Source organism: Cyprinodon tularosa, unplaced genomic scaffold (assembly GCF_016077235.1).
Source record: "Cyprinodon tularosa strain WSP-4 unplaced genomic scaffold, ASM1607723v1 ctg369, whole genome shotgun sequence".
NCBI classification, from domain to species: domain Eukaryota; kingdom Metazoa; phylum Chordata; class Actinopteri; order Cyprinodontiformes; family Cyprinodontidae; genus Cyprinodon; species Cyprinodon tularosa.
Window position 1 is genome coordinate 868,647 of NW_024039084.1, and position 20,135 is coordinate 888,781.

The following is a 20,135-nucleotide window of genomic DNA, read 5'->3' on the forward strand; positions in this document are numbered from 1 at the left end:
GTCTGTAAATTGCCTTGAAATGATGTGTGTTGTGAATATATGAGTTTTTAAAATACATTGGACTGAATAACATTGAAAGAGGATGTGCAGATAAATGGCAATAAAAGTTTCCCACAAAATGAAACCACCAACAGATGAACTTTATTACAAGAACTGGTCTTTCTAAGCATCTAATATAAGTCTATAATCTATGTCTTCCACAGTAAGGAAGACCCCACAAACTCAAACACAAAGATAGCTGGGCACTTGACACACCTTCTGAGTTTATTTATCAGCTAAAATATGCGTTTCTGCAAACTACAAGGAGAAAGAGGAAAACTCACAACTTTAGTCGGCCCCTCCGCTCCAGGTTAGGCAGCCACTCCATCATTTTGATATAAAGAAATGGAACCGCCGCTGGTACAGCGTAGCAGCTGTTCCTCTCCTCTCCGTGTCCTCTGCTTTAATGGTGATAAACTCAGCAGTTTCTGTCAGACACACGCTGAGCATCCTTGCTTGTGGAAGAAAAGGTCCAATAGGTAAACTTTGGAGGCTGGTAAATATTATGGCTGTGCTTTTTCATAATTAGTAGATTTAGATCACAATCAGATGGTCATTTACTACTCAATAGGCGGATTAGTGTGGCGTCTGCTGGGAAGCGTGCACTGTACAGGTCTGTTGTGGTGAAGAGAGAGCGGATCCAAAAGGCAAAGCTCTCAATTTACGGGTCAATCTACGTTCCTACTCTCATCTATGGTCATGAGCTTTGGGTCATGACCGAAAGAACGAGATCCCGGATACAAGCAGCCTAAATTAGTATTCTCCATAGTGTGTCTGGGCTCTCCCTTAGAGATAGGGTGAGGAGCTCGGTCATCCGGGGAGGACTCAGATTAGAGCCGCTGCTCCTCCAAGTCGAGAGGACCCAGTTGAGGTGGACGTCTCCCTGGTGAGGTGTTCCCGGACATGTCCCAACCGGAGGAGGCCCTGGGGACCCATGACATGCTGAAGGGACTATGTTTCTTGGCTGGCCTGGGAGCGCCATTATGATTATAATAAAGCAATTTATATGCACAAATCAAGCGGAAAACTATGGCCAGTGTTGTGCCTGAACGCGTTCATTGAACGAAAGTTCATGAACTCGTTCATATTTTGGGCGAACATGAACTGAACGTACTGCATTATTGCCTGGTGAACGTTATTGTGAACTCGTTCATTCTGGTGTCTGTGAACGGCACGCTCTCTCAGTTCAGCTCCGTTTAATAGGTTGCCAGATTTCTATAGAGTCCTCCAGGCGAAACCCCGGCTCAATCACACCGCAAACAGGCCTTAATATGTAGCGGGAAAAACACCCAATCTGGCAACAGCAGCTACCAGCGTCGTAGCCTACAGCCGCGTGCGTCATCAAAACAAAATGCAGCGTTGAAGCTGCAGCAGCATGGAGGCTACCGTTGAGGCGACAAAGCAGCAGTATGATCACTTAAAACGGTTTTATGACCAGGTGGTCGGTGAGGATGATGGCAACAAGTTTGCCCGCCGGCTTTCAGTAAAAAAATCTGCACTTCAGTAACCTTAAATTCCTACCTCAGCCTGGTCCCTCAGTTTGTGTTAGTAAAATCTTCTTGAGCGGAGGTCTTCAACAGGGGATCCGCGACCCCTAGGGGGTCTACGGAGGTACTGCATGAGGGTCTGCATGGTTAGTTGATATTTTTATATTCCCCCCCTGCAATTTTTTTCCCCACTAATTGAAATGTCTTTAAATACTCATTAACATTAAATCAACACACTGTAGTAAACAGATAAATGGAGGCAGAAGATGTCTTTCAGTCATCAATGCTCACATTCAGCGACACACAGGAGCTCTTTCAAGCTGGGCACCGTTTCCTTCACAACACCTGTCCCATCAACCAGGAATCAGAATCAGAAAAACTTTAATAATCCCAGGGAGAAATTAATTTCTTTACATTACTCCATCTGTAATAGAGTGACTATAGGACACAATTTCATACAATATATATAAATAGGGGGTCCCCGCTCCATCTCACCATCAGTTTGGGGGTCTTTGGTCTGGAAAACATAGAAGACCCCTGTTCTTGAGGGTTTTACTATCTATGTAACTTGTTTATTAAACCTGCCTGGTATAATTTTCCAGGATTCCAGTATTCCTTTTTAGTATGTATTGAAATGGAATTTCAAATGGAAAAAAAATATTAAAATAAAAAAAAACATTTGCACCTTAAAGACTACTTTCCTATTTTTCTTTTGTTTTTGATGTTTTTGAGAATATACTGTAGGGGTGAAAGCTGCAGCTGCTACTAGTGTGAAGTGAATGGACAGCAACAAAGCATTAAAGCAACAATGGGGAAATGCTGTCCCCTCAATGCTAATGTAAACCCTGGTTGGATAAGGATTCAAAACTGGATATGAAGATGAAATCTGACGCACAGTTTCAGTGTTACAACTGATAAAATAATTGCTGTCTGTGGTTCTACAGTAGGCTATGGTGTAATTGAGCAATATATGAAAAAAAAAAAAAAGAACTATGAACTAGTTCATTTTTTGGTTTTGAATTATGAACTATGAACTGAACTAGTTCATTTTAAAATGTGTGAACTGAACTTTGAACTAGTTCACGTAGAAAGAACTTTCCCAACACTGACTATGGCGATAGCCATACTGCTCCACTTGTGGAAGTAAAATCTGTTGGGCTCTATTTGGCATCAAGACAATTATTCTAATTGCCACATCGACAGACAGGACAAAAAAAAAAAAGACTGGGATTTCGGAGCATTTATTACAAGGTATGCCATTTGAATTTTATCTTATCTGTACTACGATCATTAACTTTGTAAATTAATGAAGATTTGAAGCAAAGTACTTGAGTAAATATGAATAAACTATACAGCAGCTTGCTTAAATAATCAATGTGGAAACTGAGTGTAGGTTCATATCAAATGCTTTATTTTCTCCACATTTAGAGCTGTTTTTTTTAATTAAGCTTTAGTACTTGTTTCCTCTAATTTAGCCTCCTGATTTAGTACCAGTTATAGTCCATGTTTGCTCACAAGTAAAATAATTATTGCTCAGTCTAGTTGAATAATCTCCTGTTGGATTTTAGGACTAATTAAAGCAACACAAATCTCTAAAGCTTTCAGATATGCCTCACAAATCAATAGGAGGTCCACAAAAAAAGAAAAAGAACCATTGCATTTTATTTTTCAAAAGATCAGCCACCCAAGAACAGACCAACCACATAAGTAGAGGATGTGCAGAAAACCTCAGTTATAGTGAGTTCATAGAGGGGGTGTATTTAGGTCCATTAAATACGTTAAAAAAATAATTTCCATCACATCTACCAAAATGAAACATCCATAGAAATGTTGTTTTGTGTCATGGTTTTAGACTCTACAGCCTCTTAGAAGGTTTGAAATGTCAATTGTTAAAATTTAATAAGATAATGAGTTAAGCTTTTTAATCCTTGGCCTATAACCAAATTTAAATACGTAGTGTGGTTTGCACGGGATTCGATTGCACCGGTTCCTTTATTAGTGCTAATAACTCTTTTTTTTTTTGCATTTGCTTTGTTTATTTTACTTGAGCTGCATTGAATTATTAATAAACACTGTTGTGAAATTCTTAGTTTACAGTAGATGTATTTATTTTAGTAGGGCCAATGCTTTTAGTTCAACTCTCTGAAAATCACTGGAAAATTGAAAATAATGTATATTGTGTGAAAATGTTCCTCATAATTATGGATCCCTTATTGTTATTCAGTAACATTTACTGCACTTTAAAAAATCCCACATTTTGTTTCAGTTAAATCCTCTGAAAACCTACAACCCATAGCTGCACCTATCCTCAGAGCCTTTCAATCTAACCTGAAAGGGTTGCCTGTCCAAACTATTTCAAAATTTCACTCCAAGGTTTGGTAAAAAGTTGGCATCCCTACAATAAGTGTTAGCGTTATTTTTGAAAGGAATTGTCACTTTGATGAAAAAGTTGTAGCTATTAAAATCAAAATAAACATAATTACGAATATTCAACAGATACTTTATGGGGTGTTCTGATTTGTGTTTATTTTACTTATTTGATAGAGACGTTGCTCCAACACACGGTTGCCTTGATCACATATAGCTACGAGCTAACTTTCCATGCATTGTCTCTAAGGAAAAAGGCAGAAACGGCAGCTTAACAATGAGCGACTCTAAACAATCCAACCAGTTATAGTTAACTAGTTAAAAACAAATACAAATAATAGTTTTCAAAAAGATCCCAGATGATCTTGTCTTGCTATCAGGTTACCTGTCTGCTGCATTTGAAATTCCCAGAATAAATGTTTTAAACTAACCGTAAAGCAACTTTAAATCTTAACAAATGAATGCCGACTACAATTTAGCTGGACAGATGGACGTCTTAATATCTTGTAGTGATTTCTATTCTTTCTGTGTGTGCAGATGCCCCCCCCTTGCTGTCCCTTTAAATTTGTAGCTCAGCTCATCATTTCTGGCTCCCGATCTCAGGGGAACTCGATGCCCTGCATGACAACAGATGGAGCCCTGAGGCTGTGGGACCGCACAGACAGAGAGAGGGAGGGAGGGATCAGAGGCAAGCTGGGGTAAAAACTGATGTCAACATCAGTCCAACTGCACACAGAAAAGAAGATGGACGGGATGAACGAAAATCGAAATCGCACTGGAAGACTGAACTGAATGCTCTCACACACAGACAATATCTGACTGCATTTTAAACGAATCCAAATAAAAGAAACGCCTTCATGCACAGCTTGTTTTCGTTTGAAGTCTTTAACTGAGCTTCTGGAGAACATTAGTGGATTATCGGACACCTTTTGGGACAAATAAGACTCCTAAAAGTTCCTGTAAATGGATCCTTAACCATCTTCTTTAAGCATCAAGGCTTTTAACACCTTCTAATACCCTTAGAAATCATTTCCAATTAGGTCATTCAAAATTGTTTTTTTTAGACTAATTCAGGTCAAAATGACTCCTGCGATTTATGAGTAATTGTTTTTTCCTTCAAGTTTTAACCAAAAGCTGAGCTATTGAATGCTTCAAGACATTTGGTCTTAATAAAACAAGGAGAGCTACCAGTTCCTCCTCTGATGCCCATTTACTTTGCATCTGAAACTCTTGGATTACCTAACTGTGGAACGACAAAGGATGTATATCCTACTGAGGAATGGGAGGAGCCTGTAAATCTGTTCAAATGTTCCACCTTTACTTCAAGTTTAGGTCTGTTGTATTTAATTGGTATTTACTGCTGTTACTTCATAGTTCAGATAATTTTCCATCTCAGTCTTTAAATAAATATATTCTCATGCTGAACTGAATTTCCTGCCCATTTGGTGGGTCGCAGATTAAAAGGCTTCAACCTTTACGTGACCCGACCTGCTGCACATAACTTCAGCTTGGTTAAACCTGTTAATGCAGCTAATATCAGAGTAAAGGTCAAGAGAGGAAAATGAAATGCCAGACCTATTCCAGGCTGGCAGAAACAAACAGGAAGTGGGACTGAAAGAGAATTGCTAATGTGACGAATTTATGTGGACGGGGAAAAAGTGTCTGACTTATCCAATCAGGAGCCACAGTGATCAAGTTAGCCCGTTTGGGTGTGGAGATGAAAAAAGGAAATGCTCCACTTTAACAAGGCTAATTGGTTGTGGCATGACGGGGATGTAAAACACAAACAATCTGAAAAAAAAACAAAGCAAGGACAGGAAGTTTGAAGAGTCGGATTTGACTGCTTTGATATGATTTATTAACTCAGACAGTAAGGAGGAGGATGTTAACATGGGTTGTTTCACACAGTTGTACCAGATCTGGTACAAGTTTTAAAACTCTGCAACAATAACACAACTCAGCAGTAAAAGACCAAAACATGAAGAAAGGATGACAGAACCATCTATCCATCAGCTAAAGCAGCCTATCCCTGCAGGGCCTGATGCCTCTCCACCAGTCATTGGGTGAGGTCAGGACACCAGTCCATCACAGCCTAAGAGACGAACTACACACAGACTCACAAGGGCAATTAAGAGAGATCAATTAAACTAACCGTCATAGGGGTTTCGTTGACTGTGGCAGAGAGCCAAGTGCCCGCTTAAAAGTAGAGAACAAGCAGAGCCCAGTCCATGCAGAGGGACCAGAGTTTAAAACTTGGGCCTTTTTAATGGCATAGAGTTAGTTGTCATTGAAAAAGTTTGCTTTTTAACATTCTTTAATGCAGGGGTCACCAACCTTTTTAAGGCTGAGGGCTACTTCATGGCTACCGAGTCATAGGAAGGGCTACCAATACTGACCCATGAACTGGAGGGATCAGTGTTCACCTACAGTAAATCTCATCCATAAAAACTAAATTTTATTCTTATTTTATTCTTTTATTCATTTCTAATTTTCTTTTTAATATTGTCTTTTTGAAACCACTGAAATATGATGTAGTTAACATGATAAATAATACATAAATGATTAAAAAGAAGAGCAACAGAATAAAACAAACTTTAACTTAACCCACCAAGTGAGTTCTTCTGTTTTCAGAAGATGAAGAGGGCCCCCCATGTGGTCCTTGAGGGCCTATTGGTGCCCGCGGACACCGCGTTGGTGACCCCTGCTTTAATGTATAAAACAATTAATCCTGATTATTAATCCATTACTGAAATAACGTCAACTAATTTAATAATCGATTAATCGTTAAATTGATTATAGAGACTCTAAAACATGTCTTTTGCTGACAGAGTGACCCACGTAGAGCAGTAATTTTACCAAGATAGTAAAAAATATATAAACATTTTGCATTGTCTGTCAATTTGCCCTTTCCAGAGCTCCTCTAATCGAAAAGTTTTAGTTTCACCAGGTTAAATAAAAAAAAAAAAAAAAAAAACTTCTTTAAGGAACCTTTGGCTAACCAATATTAATCGATTAAATAAAAAAATTATCTAAATATTAATCGATTTGTAAAATAATTGTTAGTTGCAGCCATAAAGATGCTAAACCTCTAAATCAAAATATGGTTTAATCTGTAGAAATTGCAACATATGTCGAATCTTGAATGTAAGGCGGGCCAAACATTAAAAGTATCTCTAGTTCTTTAATGTAATGCAAAAGGTGTCAGGACTCCAGTTTTTGTGTTCGTCTGTTTGTCTTGTCTTTTGTGTTTCTCCCTTCCACCACCAGGAGGCGCCTGGCTCCGGTTCGCCTCCTCACACACAGCTGTTGCCTCATCACCGGACTGCTCTTAAGCTGCTGGTTGCCACTACTTCAACGCCAGAGTGTTTGCCAGTTTGGGGTACTCTAGCCAAGCCTTTTTTTATTCTGAGTCTAATCTGAGTTTTACATTTTGAGTGTTTGTCCTCTAGTCAAGCTGAGATCTCATAGAGTTTTATTGAGTGCTTGTTTCTCCCTGAGTCTCAACTTTGTTTGTTCTTTGCCTTTCGGCAGGAAGCCTTCATGCAACTGGACTTTTTCGGACCGCCTTCTCCCAAGTGGGATCAACTGAGTTTTACACTGAGCGACGGATTCCAAACAGGAGGTTTGGTTCCAGCCACCTTTGTGAGTAAGGAAGTCATCTTCACCACGACCCGTTCAAGTACCACAGGAAAACTGAGTTGCAACCAGCGGCTGCATCATTCCGCTCCGTCCGAGTTCTGGGTGAACCCTGTTCCGCCCTCCACCGAATCAAACAAACCCTGGAAGACCAACACACAGACTGGAGTCTACGTGTCTCTTTTCTGGAAACATGAGTGGCATCAAATCCTCTCCTTCAAGATTAACAACTCCAGTTCCCCACTGAGCCTGAATCTAACAGTCTGTCTTCCCCTCGCCTTCCCGTTTCCCGGCCGAGCAGAGTTTGGAGGAACTCTGCACCAAACTCAAAATACTCTTCAATAAAACCCGTTCAAACTTTTACTGTCTCTCTGTTTAGCTTCACTGCATGTGGGTCTGAGCTTTAGATAAACACATGACAAAAAGAAGAGCGAATGAAGACCTTTTTTTTATTAATGATATCACTCAACAATTTTATTTCTCACCGAGGTTCTGATTGGCCAACATGCTCTCATGATGAATCCTAGCCCTGGAGCTGACTGAGCTTTTCACTGCTCCTTTGAGTTTTACCCTGTATTCAGGCTAAGCTCAGTCAGAAAGAAACCTGATCAAACTTTGAACTGTTCCTCCAAACCTGCATGAACTCATCATAACTGCTAGTTTTTCTTTATATTCACTTTAGTACCAGTCTAATCCAGATCATTAATTAATTTAAACACACAGCAAACCAAATCAGATCCAACTGTAATATGAAATCTGAGAGACGTTAAAGAATGATGAGCAACAAGACTGGGCTGTTGGTGCCAGATGAACCAAACTACAAGTCTCTAACAAAAATAAAATTGGAATTGAATAGAATTCAACTTTATTATTATCCTGTCACAAGATCAAGAATCTAAATAGTATTGGTAATACCTAAAATTTCTGATAGAGACCTCCCAATGGGCAGGTAAAACATCAACCTTTTCAGAAGATTTTGACCAATATTTATTGATTCTGATTCTAACTAGGAAATCTCTCTGAGAGAGAAAAATTCTGCCCCGAATTGGAACTTAAACAAGATTTAAACCAATTATTCATTGGCATGAGGGACACGTCAAATAAAGATTGATTTAAAATCCATCCATAACTCATCAACAGACAGAGAGACAGACAGACTGACTCACTCCTTAAAAATATAACCTCCTTGGTGAAGATGACTACTGATTATTTATTTACATAAAAATAGATCAAACTCTTCAACTGCTGTGTCACCAAATGAATTTATCAGTACTGGTTCTGTAAGTAATTTCATTATTGAGAAAGGACGAGTCTTTTCCCTATGCAATCTTTCTTAAGTCCCCTGTTTCCTTTGAGTATAATAAGAAGTTAGTCTGAAACATAAAAAGTCCATCAATGTGAGCAAAATGGGCCAAAAAGACTTTTAAACCTCATCATAGATTTATATGCCGTGTAGTCCTTTAATATTTATTAAAATTCATGACCTCTGTCTTTTTTATTTTTTATCTTTTTACTTTCACTTTACTTAGGGTCTCCTTGGAACAGAACCAACATTGAACCGAGTCGTTTCTTGTGTAAATGTTTGATGAAACTGCTAACTCATGAGTCCTTAAAGAGCAAAAGAGATAAATCTGGTCAAACCAAAAGGCAAACCCGGCAGAAGAATGAGAAAATAAGAACTTTAAATCAATTTTCAGTTACGTAACAGAAGCAGAGGTGGTGACAGAGGGTGGCCAACAGGAGCCACCGTCCCCTTAACCTGGACAGCCTTTTGCTAAGAAAGGGCCAAACCTACACAATAAACAGAGGTATCAAAAGTCTACATGTCTATTACTCAAGCAGAAATATAAATTCTATTATTTAAAAACACTTTTGTAGAAGTTTTAGTATTAACTTTAGCTTTTTACTCAAGTAAAAGTGTAAAAGTAAAATTTTTAAACCTACTTAAAGGAAAAAGGAAAAGTAATGAAGGAAAAATGTTAAGGACATGCTTTACTGTACTAGCCTTTTAAAGGAAACATTACTACAATTCTGGATGAGAATGTCCTTACATCTAAATTCCATCTTTTATAACTAATGGCAATAGTGTGAAATGTAACTTTACATTATCTTAAAAAAATATATATACTATTAATTTTGGTATGAGATATACAAAACAAATTGGCGCAGCACCGAGTCCAACCACAAAGAAACTAATTGTCTGGCTGAAGCAACTTATTTTGAAGTTTTTTTTGTATTCCGACAGGCCATAAAAAATGAGCTTAAATAAAACAAAACTAACAAGTCTATTTTTAAAATGTAGGGAGTTGAAAGTGGAAAACTGTCTAAAAAATATTTACTCAAGTAAGTATAGATAACCAAAATTTTGACTTAAGTAAGGAGATAAAGTACACTTTGTTATTACTATTACTACTACTTACTTGACACTTCTGAAAATATATTAATAAAACATGTTATCCAGAGACCAGAATACATCAAAGGTGTTGAGTTAGTGTTCATTTATACAGCCATCAACCCTCTGAATGTAAATTAAGGTGACACAATATGACCTATGCACTCTTTGCAGTGAAAACAATATTTTAAATGAGTGACAGCTTTATCATGGACGTCCATAAAGAGCTATTTGGGTAAACCGCTGCAAACACAAACACAAATACTGTTTTTATTTCAACTTCTGATATAAAATAGATCATCTATAGTAGAGGTGCAGAATACTTACACACTGATTTATTTAACTTAGATTTGCTAATAATGTCTCAATGTTTTTTAAGCTAAATTACATAAATGACATTCTGTTGACATGTCAATTATATGTAGATGATCCAGTCATTAAAGCCATCTGCATGAATAGAAAGAGAGCTCATGGTCAGTCTTGCACATAGGTTTGTAGATTTTCAATCCTCCAAGGATGATTTCTTTATGCTGATCAAGAGTGCAATGGTAGAGCAGAGCTCTCAAAAGCACAACTTCCCCTCCGAACAAACGAGCGGTGATCCAAAACTGTAAAAGGTATTCAAAAAATTATTTTACTGTTGGCGTCAGCCATCCTTTGGCTTCAACTGTGCCAACTTTCATGTTTCTACTAAAAACTATTTGGCCACGGTGACGATGTAAAAATTTGTTTTTTCTGAGTATGAGGATTTTTCTCAGAATCAACGTTTTCCTATGCCAGAACAAGTCAACTAAACAGCTAAACTATATATGATATTGAAATAATTCCTTCAATGTGAGTGCAAGAAGGGTCTGAAGATGTTCTATACCAAGTTTCATGTTAGTACATCAAATGGTTAAGAAATGGGAGCGATACGAATATATGTGTCGTTTTGGATTTTGTCTGTGATTTTTGAAAAGTCTCTCATTGGATTTCTATTGGGGAAGTGTGGACTTCTTCGTGGTCTGGGCCAAACTGTCGGAAAACTGTAAATGCCACACAAATGAGGTTTACATTTCCTGAATCCTGACAAAAATACCTACATTTTGATGTAAAATTTATTTCAATTGAGTGAAAAATGAGGGAGTGAGAAGAATTTGTTCGGAAAGACCAGAACAGCTCAAAAGCTAGAGCACGCACTCTAGCAGTTGAAGAATTCCGTCCGGCTTCAATTATAAATCTGAAAATCTTAAAATTTTCTTTTAAAGTTTGAAGCTTCACTGAAGCAAAACTGTAAAAGTTAGCAAAAAGCCAAGTTAAACAGTAATAGCAGAAATATACGGAAACATTTTAAAAGTTGAATGATGTTTCTAGCTGAAAATATGCTGAAGTAGTTAAAGGTCAAAGATGATGAAGTTTTAGCTGAAATTTGCTGAAATGTAAGAATTTACATGCATTTCAATGGGACAAAAAAAAAAACGCAGAAAAAGCTGAATATCGCGAAAACTACATAAAATATCTTTACCAAAAGACATAGCAGGATTCTCCTGAAGAAGCTGAAGGTTTTGATACCGAAATTGTTGAAATCGGTTGAAAACTGGGGGACTAGTTAGAGTCAGAAAAATAAAAAGTGAACAACAATAAGTGGGAATGCATAAGCATTTCTTTATATTCTTTAATATTTTTGTTCTATTCAGCTACACAAGCATCCTCTTTAAACTACTAAGAATTGTACTATTAATGTGACTTTACCCGATTCTTATGTACACCTTAGTAATTTATTGATATGCCGCAAAATGTCCTCCTTTTTGGTGCTATAGAAATGGCCACCCTATACATGATGCTACCACCTCCGTACTTTAAGTTTGGGTAGTGTTTTCTTAATAGGCGCACTTCGACATCAGTTTTATCAGACCACAGAACAGGTTTTAAAAATTTAAAGTATTTGCCCCAAAATGCCTTTCAAAAGCAGAAATGTGGCTTTTTATGCTGCTCTTGGGTTAGTGGGATCTCTCTCTCTGATTGGCCTTTAAAAACAGCAACATGCTTATGAGGTCTTTAGCTTTTGTTTTGAGATGGATGCAAACATTTAAGATTCAAACACGTTCATCCCTTGGACAGAACAACAAGTCTCCTTCCTGAACCAGACTTATGACGGCTCACATTCACCTTGGTTAGAGCTTAACATCCAACAGCAAAAGGTTAACAATGTCAACCGGATCAGCCCAAACAGACCATTTCAAGACAATCTAATGAACTGAGCAGAAGTTTCACAGAGGACAAAGAGTTGGCTGACATTGCTTGAACAAGGCTACCCAGATAGAACAGGGAAGAAAACTTCAGAGGAACAGAGCCTTTTTCTCTGCCTTTGCATCATCGACAGAGAGTCAGAGAGCAATGGAGCGAGCTGAACAGAACTTGGACACACAAGACGAGCAAAAAAATACCCCCATGCCATTGAGGGAGGGGTGAGAGGGAAGCGGCCTTACCTAGCTTTGGCAGGGAGTACTGCACTTTGAAGTAGTCTTCATAAAATCCCAGCAGCCTCTTGGTGATGTGGAGAGCATAGTCCCCCGCGCCGCTCGAAATGGCATCCGGCCGGGCGTACAGGCGGATCTGAGGACAAAGACACACAGAGACGGCAGTGGAGTGAGGCCCATTTGAACAGATACGGATCTAAAAACAGATACACGGTGAGGAAATTGGAATCAGTGCATCCTTATTTCCAGGGAGAACCAAGCAGAGCCGTTATTTCCCAAATCTGCACGGCGAGAGGAAATTAAACTTGGCTGAGCTTGTTAGAAAGCCTACGGAGAAAGAGAGGGAAGCAGTGAATCTGAGTTTGGATCGGCTTCAGGAACAAGAGGAGCGTTTCAGGGATGTTTTCTTTCTCAGGGTGTGCAGAATGGAAGCAGGCTGGTGGCGAGCAGGTCAGGCCTCCAGAGAGGAAAACCCAATCAGGTCAACCTCCGATTCAGCCATCCAAGGAACAATGATAAAAAATAACAATCAGGTGGAGTTTTAAGGTTAAAGCAGGAAGAAAGGTGGATTTAGAGAAGCTGAACAAAAAAACAACAAACAGATTAAATCAGATTAGGGACACCAGATGGAGAACAGCAAAATAGCTACAAGTTTGTAGAGTTTAGGTTCTGCGCGATTCTAAACACTGAGCTCTAAAAACATGAGATGCTGTCATTACCAGCAATAACAAACATAGATCAGCTGATATGTTCAAGGCTTCGATCAATACTCTATACTGCTAGGTCACATGATGCTGGCCTGTAAAGCAGTCTGACCGTTGACCCGGTTTCTGACAAGCCTCTGGGTGACGGTCAGATAGATGGAACAGATCATTATTCTCACCTTATTTTATAGAACCCTTGCATTTCTGAATCATCTATGGTTTCTGATGGTATAGTCTTTTGTCATCAAAGTGCATCAACATCATGAAAGAACCAAGTTAGAACCTTTAACATTTACCCATTTTTAAAAAATCCATCAGCATCATCATAAGAAAAAATAATTATTCTGAACCTTACTATAAAAAAGCTCCAGCAGTAGTTTAATCTAGAAAAAAGGAGGAAAGCCTCAAGTGAGAGCCACATTTCTCCTCATCAGCATTTGGAGAAAAGTCCAAACCAACCTAATTTAAAACCTAAACTTGGCACATGAACCTCTAAACTAGAAAGCCAAGGTAAATTTAGAAAGAGAGTGGGTTCAGTGTTCCAGGTCAGGCAGCCACATCTGAATAAACTAATAGTTCCACCTCAGTGGACTGGGACATGGTCAACATTCCACTGGGAGAATCCCACATCATTCTGATTCAATGTGTTTGTGCCCTGTCTCATATAGAAAATAATACAATGGCTTTGATTTATCGTCTCAAAGATCAAATCTGAAAACTGATGCATGGTTTGACTGTATATTATTCCCAAACAAGGTTTTTCAAAACCACCAGCCTTGCACGTCTAGAGGTACCTCCTTCAAAATAGTAAATACTGGAACAAAATCACCAGCTTTAACTCTTATCAATTATTCTCTATTCTAGCTCTGACTGTATGTTTAGGGCTGTTGTCCTATAAGATGGCAGAACCCCATCCCAACCCAAAGTCTTAACTGTATGACAGGACTGTCCTGTATTTTAAAAACGGCATCCTTACACATGAACTCACCTACCATCATTGCATTTTTAGTGTCAGGGTTTTTAACAAAGGATAAAAATGTGAAAGTTTGGTTCCATTAGACCAGAGGACCTTCTTTCATTCTTAATCTTTTGACATGCTGTCACAGGTTGCTCAGGTCAAGTTCAACCAATAAGAATCTGACATTTCAGCAATGCAAGAGATGCCAGGGCTCAATGAAAATGCCTTAAATTTGGTAAGAACACTTAGGCCATGATGAAATAATAATAATTAATCATAATAATAAATTAACTTTATTGATCTCACATTGGAGAAATTTACCTCTGCATTTAACCCATCCCCTTGCCTAGCAGTGGGCTGCCATCGTGGAGCGCACAGGGAGCAGTGTGGGATTAAGGCTCTTGCTCAGACACCTAGAGTGGCAGTCTGTGGGAGTGGGACTCGAACTCAGAACCTCTGTATTCCAAGCTCTACGCCACTCCTCACCAAATATAAATCCCTTTGTTCTCTACATTTTGACCCATCCCCATGGGGAGCCGGGGGCTGCCATTGTGTGGAGCCCGGGGAGCAATCAGAGGTTAAGGGTCTTGCTCAGGAACCCAGAGTGGACCTTATGGGAATCTGAGAAGGTACTTGCAACCTTCTCAGAGCAGAAGCCTCTTTATCACTAGGCCAACACTCCCTCTACCTAAATGTGTCACTGTTTGCCATATTCGGGGTATCCTGATAATGCTGGCAGTAAGGAATGAGCTAGGAATAGGAAGCTTCCTATTACCAATTCAGTTAGAATATAGGACCTATAACCTGTAACCTCTAATGTAGACACCTTCATATATTTTGGGTTTTACAACGCAGGGCTTCAGCTGTTTTTTTTGTTTTTTTGTGGTTTATTTCTGGAAGGCTATTCTCCTAATTTGACCAGTGTCGTTCATGTGTCTATTGCGTAATGACGTCTGGATGACCGAAGGCTATACAGTTAGCCAGTTACCAAGAGATCTTCCATGCTGATGGACCCAATGACTTCACGGTGTCTAGATCCAAGCGTTTATCACCTCACTAAAGACCCTGTCTCACCTTGACGATTTAGACCAGCGTATGCCTGAGGTACGAAAAATCTGGCAAAAACATTGCCATACGTTGGATAAGTTATGAGTACCTTTTACATAATTTATGAGCATAATGAAACACGCTGGCACACGTCGACATAAGGCAAGTACATTGAGAAAGTTTGAGCTTGCTAAAAATTTTGTACGATATGCTAGTTTGTGCTCATACGTGGACCATAAGTTACAGGTAAGTTATTTGATCGTTAACATACGATAAGCCTAAGTTACTCATAAGTCGTGGCGTCTAGCTTATCCAAAACCTATGAGTAACTTGTGCATACCTTATGCGTAACTTATCAAGAACTTATCTCCAACTCATATCAACGTATCTGACGTGTTCGAGACGCCCGCTGAATGTGTTTCTAACTTACAGCCACTGCATGATGGCATATTATCGGAGGTTTGGTCTGAAGGGGGTTCACAGGAGGAAACCATCTGTTTTCCTCCAGGATTCGTCCCCATCATAAGGTGAGCGTGAAGGTGAGTGTGATGGATCCTCCCTGCGTTCACGCCTACGGCCAACAAACTTCCTAGAAGACATGACGCTGAATCTGCTGCCACTGCAAAGCTTCTTTCTGTTTCTTTTTATTTATCTATTCTTTTTTGTTTTTAGCAGGCGTTAAACAGCAGCTTGGTTAATGCTGCGATCAAAGAAATCTTTTTATGCACCTTCAAGCGCCTTTGGGCACATCGCTGCCCCCCTCAGGACACTGGCTTGTGACATTTAATGTGCATAACGCTGCCGTGCATTATGCATACTTTAGGCCATCGTTGGACATATGTTCTGGACTTGTTATGAATACTCTATCCATACACCAAAAATGTAACAATAAATAAAAAAGTTCAACATATGCAAGTATTTTAGAAGATTCTGGAATGTCAGGCATATGCTAGCTAAATCGTCAAGGTGTGACAGGGGCTTTATGATATGTTTATATATGTGTCCTCATAAATAAAACCCTTTTTTTTTTTACTTTACCAAATAAGTTTACAGTAAAAACTACCTGGAGACCTTTTGAAGGCCATCAGTTCTCTCTACTTCAGAAGGATCTAGTTTAGTGCCTGACTCTCCATCCTGATGAGCCTGCTCTGTATCACTGCAAATGGGCCATTCAGAGCAGTGCACTGCTCTCCAAGAGCCCGATTATTCACTCTCTCACGCACCAAAGGCATGTTTCAGCATGTTTATTAGCATCCGTCTGCAGACAAGCCAGACAGCTTCCTGTCGGCTCCCTGCGCACATGGATGGGAGCAGATAAAAACAAATTAAATTAAAAAGCCGGTCTAGACTTTCTGAATGCGAGTGGACGAAATGGATCAAACTCTGACACAGAGAAGCCATTTTACTGGATTTATGGTGCTCAGAAAAATCGATTCAGCACTTTTACGGCCTGTTTCCAAGTGTCTGCGTGTGAGGAGGTGCTTTTAGGGGTCGGAGAACATCATGTAACGAATGCAGAGTTTATGCTAACAGTTGAAATATCACCCCACATACTTCAAGGTTTACACAGTAATTAAACACAACCCATGCCTGCAGGAAGGGACAGAATGGGCTTTTATTTGTCAAATTCTCTCTGGGAAAGTTGTTTAAGATCCTAAAAAAAAAAAGTCTTAAAATCACATGATTTATGCCTTTACTTTGATGACTGGCCTATTTTAGGAGAAATGTCCTAATATTTGTTTCTTGATTAGTAGTGTTGAAAGGGTTCTCCACCAAGCAGGATGGCAAAGGAAGTACCATCTGCATGGTTTTCATGTTATGCACTGAAAACTGTAGCATGAAAGAGTTAATTTTTAGCATCAGACCAACTAAAATTATAGGTAAAAATGTAAAGGCAACGTTTTTGGTCTTAGTCTGATTCTGAATAAATAGAGATTCAACACAAAGATATATTTATGTATAGTCTTGATTCTAAAGAGGCAGGAAGTGGTTTGGAGCAAATTCTCAACAGTTGTCCATCCAGGTTTAAGTGGGGCATGGCTTAAACTTGCAATTAATAACTTATAAAACATGTTGAAACCTGAAGGAATTTAAGTTTCCTGAAACAACAACTTTGGCTCCCTGCCCCTGTTAAGGATGAGCCGCCATGGGCAGCCACCACCATGTTCTACTGTTGCCATGGCGTTTTCTTGGTAATGTATTGGGATAAAAGTTCAATTTAGTATCTTCTGAAGTGTGTCTCCTACATCCATTAAAATCTTTGAACAAACTGCATTTATATTAACCTTAAAGCCACACTTCACGTAATATTTATAAATTTCAAAGATGATCCCTTTCCTAATCCTATTTCCTAATCTATTTTATAATCCCACTGTCATGGTTTTAGGTTATTTTTAAGTTTTATATTTGAATTTTTATTGGTTTTATTTCAATTTTGTGTTATTCTAGTTATTTTTATTGTGTTTGAGTTCTTAGGTGTTTCTTGTTTGCCCTCTGTTGCCCTCTTGTGTCAGTCTCCTTTTCCCTTTCTTTCTCCCTTCTAGACTCCTCTGTTCACACCTGCTCCCAATCTGCTGATTATCCTGGTCTTTATTTCTCTCTCCCATATAAGCAACTCCTGCTCAGTCACTGTTACTGTTTTGTTGTAATTTTTCCCCTTCATGCAAGATTTTTCAAGATTTAAGTATTTTTGGACTTTTAGAAAATGTTAGTTTGCATTCTGCTTCAGTAACCACCTTTGTTATTAAACTTGCAAGAGACCACCTTAGCTTCAGTCTCTGGGTCCTCTTCAAACCTCTACCCAACCTGACACCCACTGCTGTAATCAAATAAGTTGGTTCCTTCCACTGGACTTTTCTCTACTGTGTGCTGAGCATAACTCCCCAGTAAAACTCACTAAATCTAAATGACCGGTAAGAATGTTGTTCTGAATCTTTGGGTTAGTTTGGCTGCATATATTTACTCATTACTCACAGAATTGCAGGATATTCAAAGTTTTATTAAATAAAAATGGCTCAGAATAAACATGAGCCTGAGAGATGTAACTGATCCAGAATCGCTGCCCAGCTTTGCCTGGATTCATTTCTTCGCTCCGCTTTTCCCTGACGGCTGATTTCTCAATGAAAATTCAGCTCCTGACTCCATGTCCCCCACATTTTCTCTCCTTCCAGCAGAACTCATCTCCCAGACAGCAGACTGAATATTGGCTCAGAGTGTGGGGGAGGGGGGGTTATTGAAATCGCTGCCTCTTTGGGCCGGCCGCCAGGGAGCTGCTGAATTGAATACCTTCTCCTGAGGATTCCTTAAACGCCTGCGGTCATGTTCTCCCTGGTGAGAGGCCCGGATGCGTCGCATTTTTCAGCAGGCCGACAAGAGAGGGGGGGCTTTAAAGTTGCAGCACATTCACGTGTCTCTCCTGGCTAAAATATGCTGAGACTGTAGCTGCGACGTGGTGGCGCAGCAGCAGAATGAGGCAGCCAGAGCTCCACTCTCTGCCAGCTTGGATGTTCTCCCTGAATTGTCCCCCCAGAGGCCCCCAAAAAATCATACAGGTTTGCTGGAGCTGAAACTTTAAATTGCCTCCAGGTGAGAGTGGTGGGAGAGTTGTCGGTCACATCTCGCTGCTCTGAGACTGATGGTCCTCCGTCCATCCGGAAACATTTACCCCTCTATTCTCTCTCCGGTCATCCACAAAAGAAGAAGCAATTACCGCTTTAGCTACCTTTCTTTCGATAAACGAAAAAACAAGTACACTTTTTTTCTCCAAACGGCAGATCTTCACTTGTTCTACTAAGTATCTCAGTATAAATAATCCTTTAGAGATTCCTTCATAGACCTTCTAATGATGATCCCAGGATGCTGGAATCTACAGTAATGATCCGCTCTCCGTCAGGTTCTACAAATACATGAATACAAACTTTAAGTATGCAATATTCTACCTGTTGTTAAACTAGAAAAAGAAAAGCTTGTAGAAGTGTTTCTGTTCAACGTCATTGGCCTGTGGGAGAATTTAGCTTTAATCTTCTGACTTCTACAACAGCTCCTCCTCCAGGGTTCATTGAGGTCTCCCCAGTAGTAGCGAGATTTGTATAGAGCAACAAACTGCTAAAGCTCACTTTTCTAGAGAGATGCTGACACTGATGATCATCAGTTAATTAACGCATTTTCCTCTTAAATCCAGTAGAAAAAGCTGCATGTTGCACCTTTGAAAAAAATGTGCAAAGAATGTAATACAAGATGAAGAAAAATTGTAATGAAAGCTGTTTGTTGTTTTTTTTAAAACCTGGTTCTGTTTTTCAGATAAAAATGACCTCCTGTCCTGCAATAACTTCCTGACAACAGCAGAGAAATGAAAGCGTTCACATTCCCTCCTGAATATCAGCAGTTACTGTAGCAACTCCGCATCATGAACGAAGTTGAGAAGACTGTGAAATTACACCCTGAACTTAACCAAATCAATACAGCATCTAGCGAACGCACCAGTTTGCCATTTGTGGGCCATTTCCAGGTCCAAAGGCAGAGGAGCACCGGGGTAAAACGAGAGGGGCGGACTTTCATCGCCTTAAATGGAGGTTTGGGCTGCTCCTGGGCTCTGGCCAGGACTCAGAAGCCATCTTAATAATTTATGGCACCAACATCACAGTTAAAGTCAAGATTCACTCTCAGGCCGCCATGACAACCCTCGCTTGGGGTTTGATTTTAAAAAGCTCTGACAAGTCTGAAGCATCATTCAATTTTCAGCAGGAAAGCAGGAAATTAGCCAGTCAGTCAAGCAGTCAATCAGGAGGGGAGGGAAGGATTCGTTCAGACGTTTTTCTCCTCCAATCAAATGGCAGATTTATTTCGGATCTGTGTGAAGAGGAGTCTCCTTTCTTCCTCCCCTCTCCTTGTTATCTCTCCACCCGTCCGTGACATCCCTCACGGCGTTCCGACGCTCCGTCTGTTGCCCTTGGATGATGGATGGGGTGACGGACGCTTGGTTGACACAGTAATTTGATGGATGGTTTAACAACTCGTGGCGACGCAGACGGCGCCTCGGCCTGTTCT

The 20,135-nt window shown here is 39.6% G+C and overlaps 1 protein-coding gene across 1 annotated transcript in view; it reads right to left on the minus strand.

Moving 5' to 3' along the window:
* The window catches only part of LOC119790590 (thyrotropin-releasing hormone-degrading ectoenzyme-like), a 247,636-nt gene that overhangs the window by 155,110 nt on the left and 72,391 nt on the right, over positions 1 to 20,135 (minus strand). The window contains exon 4 of the mRNA XM_038296194.1: positions 12,390 to 12,516. Coding sequence (XP_038152122.1) covers positions 12,390 to 12,516 — 127 coding nt within the window. The remainder of the gene's footprint in view (positions 1 to 12,389; positions 12,517 to 20,135) is intronic.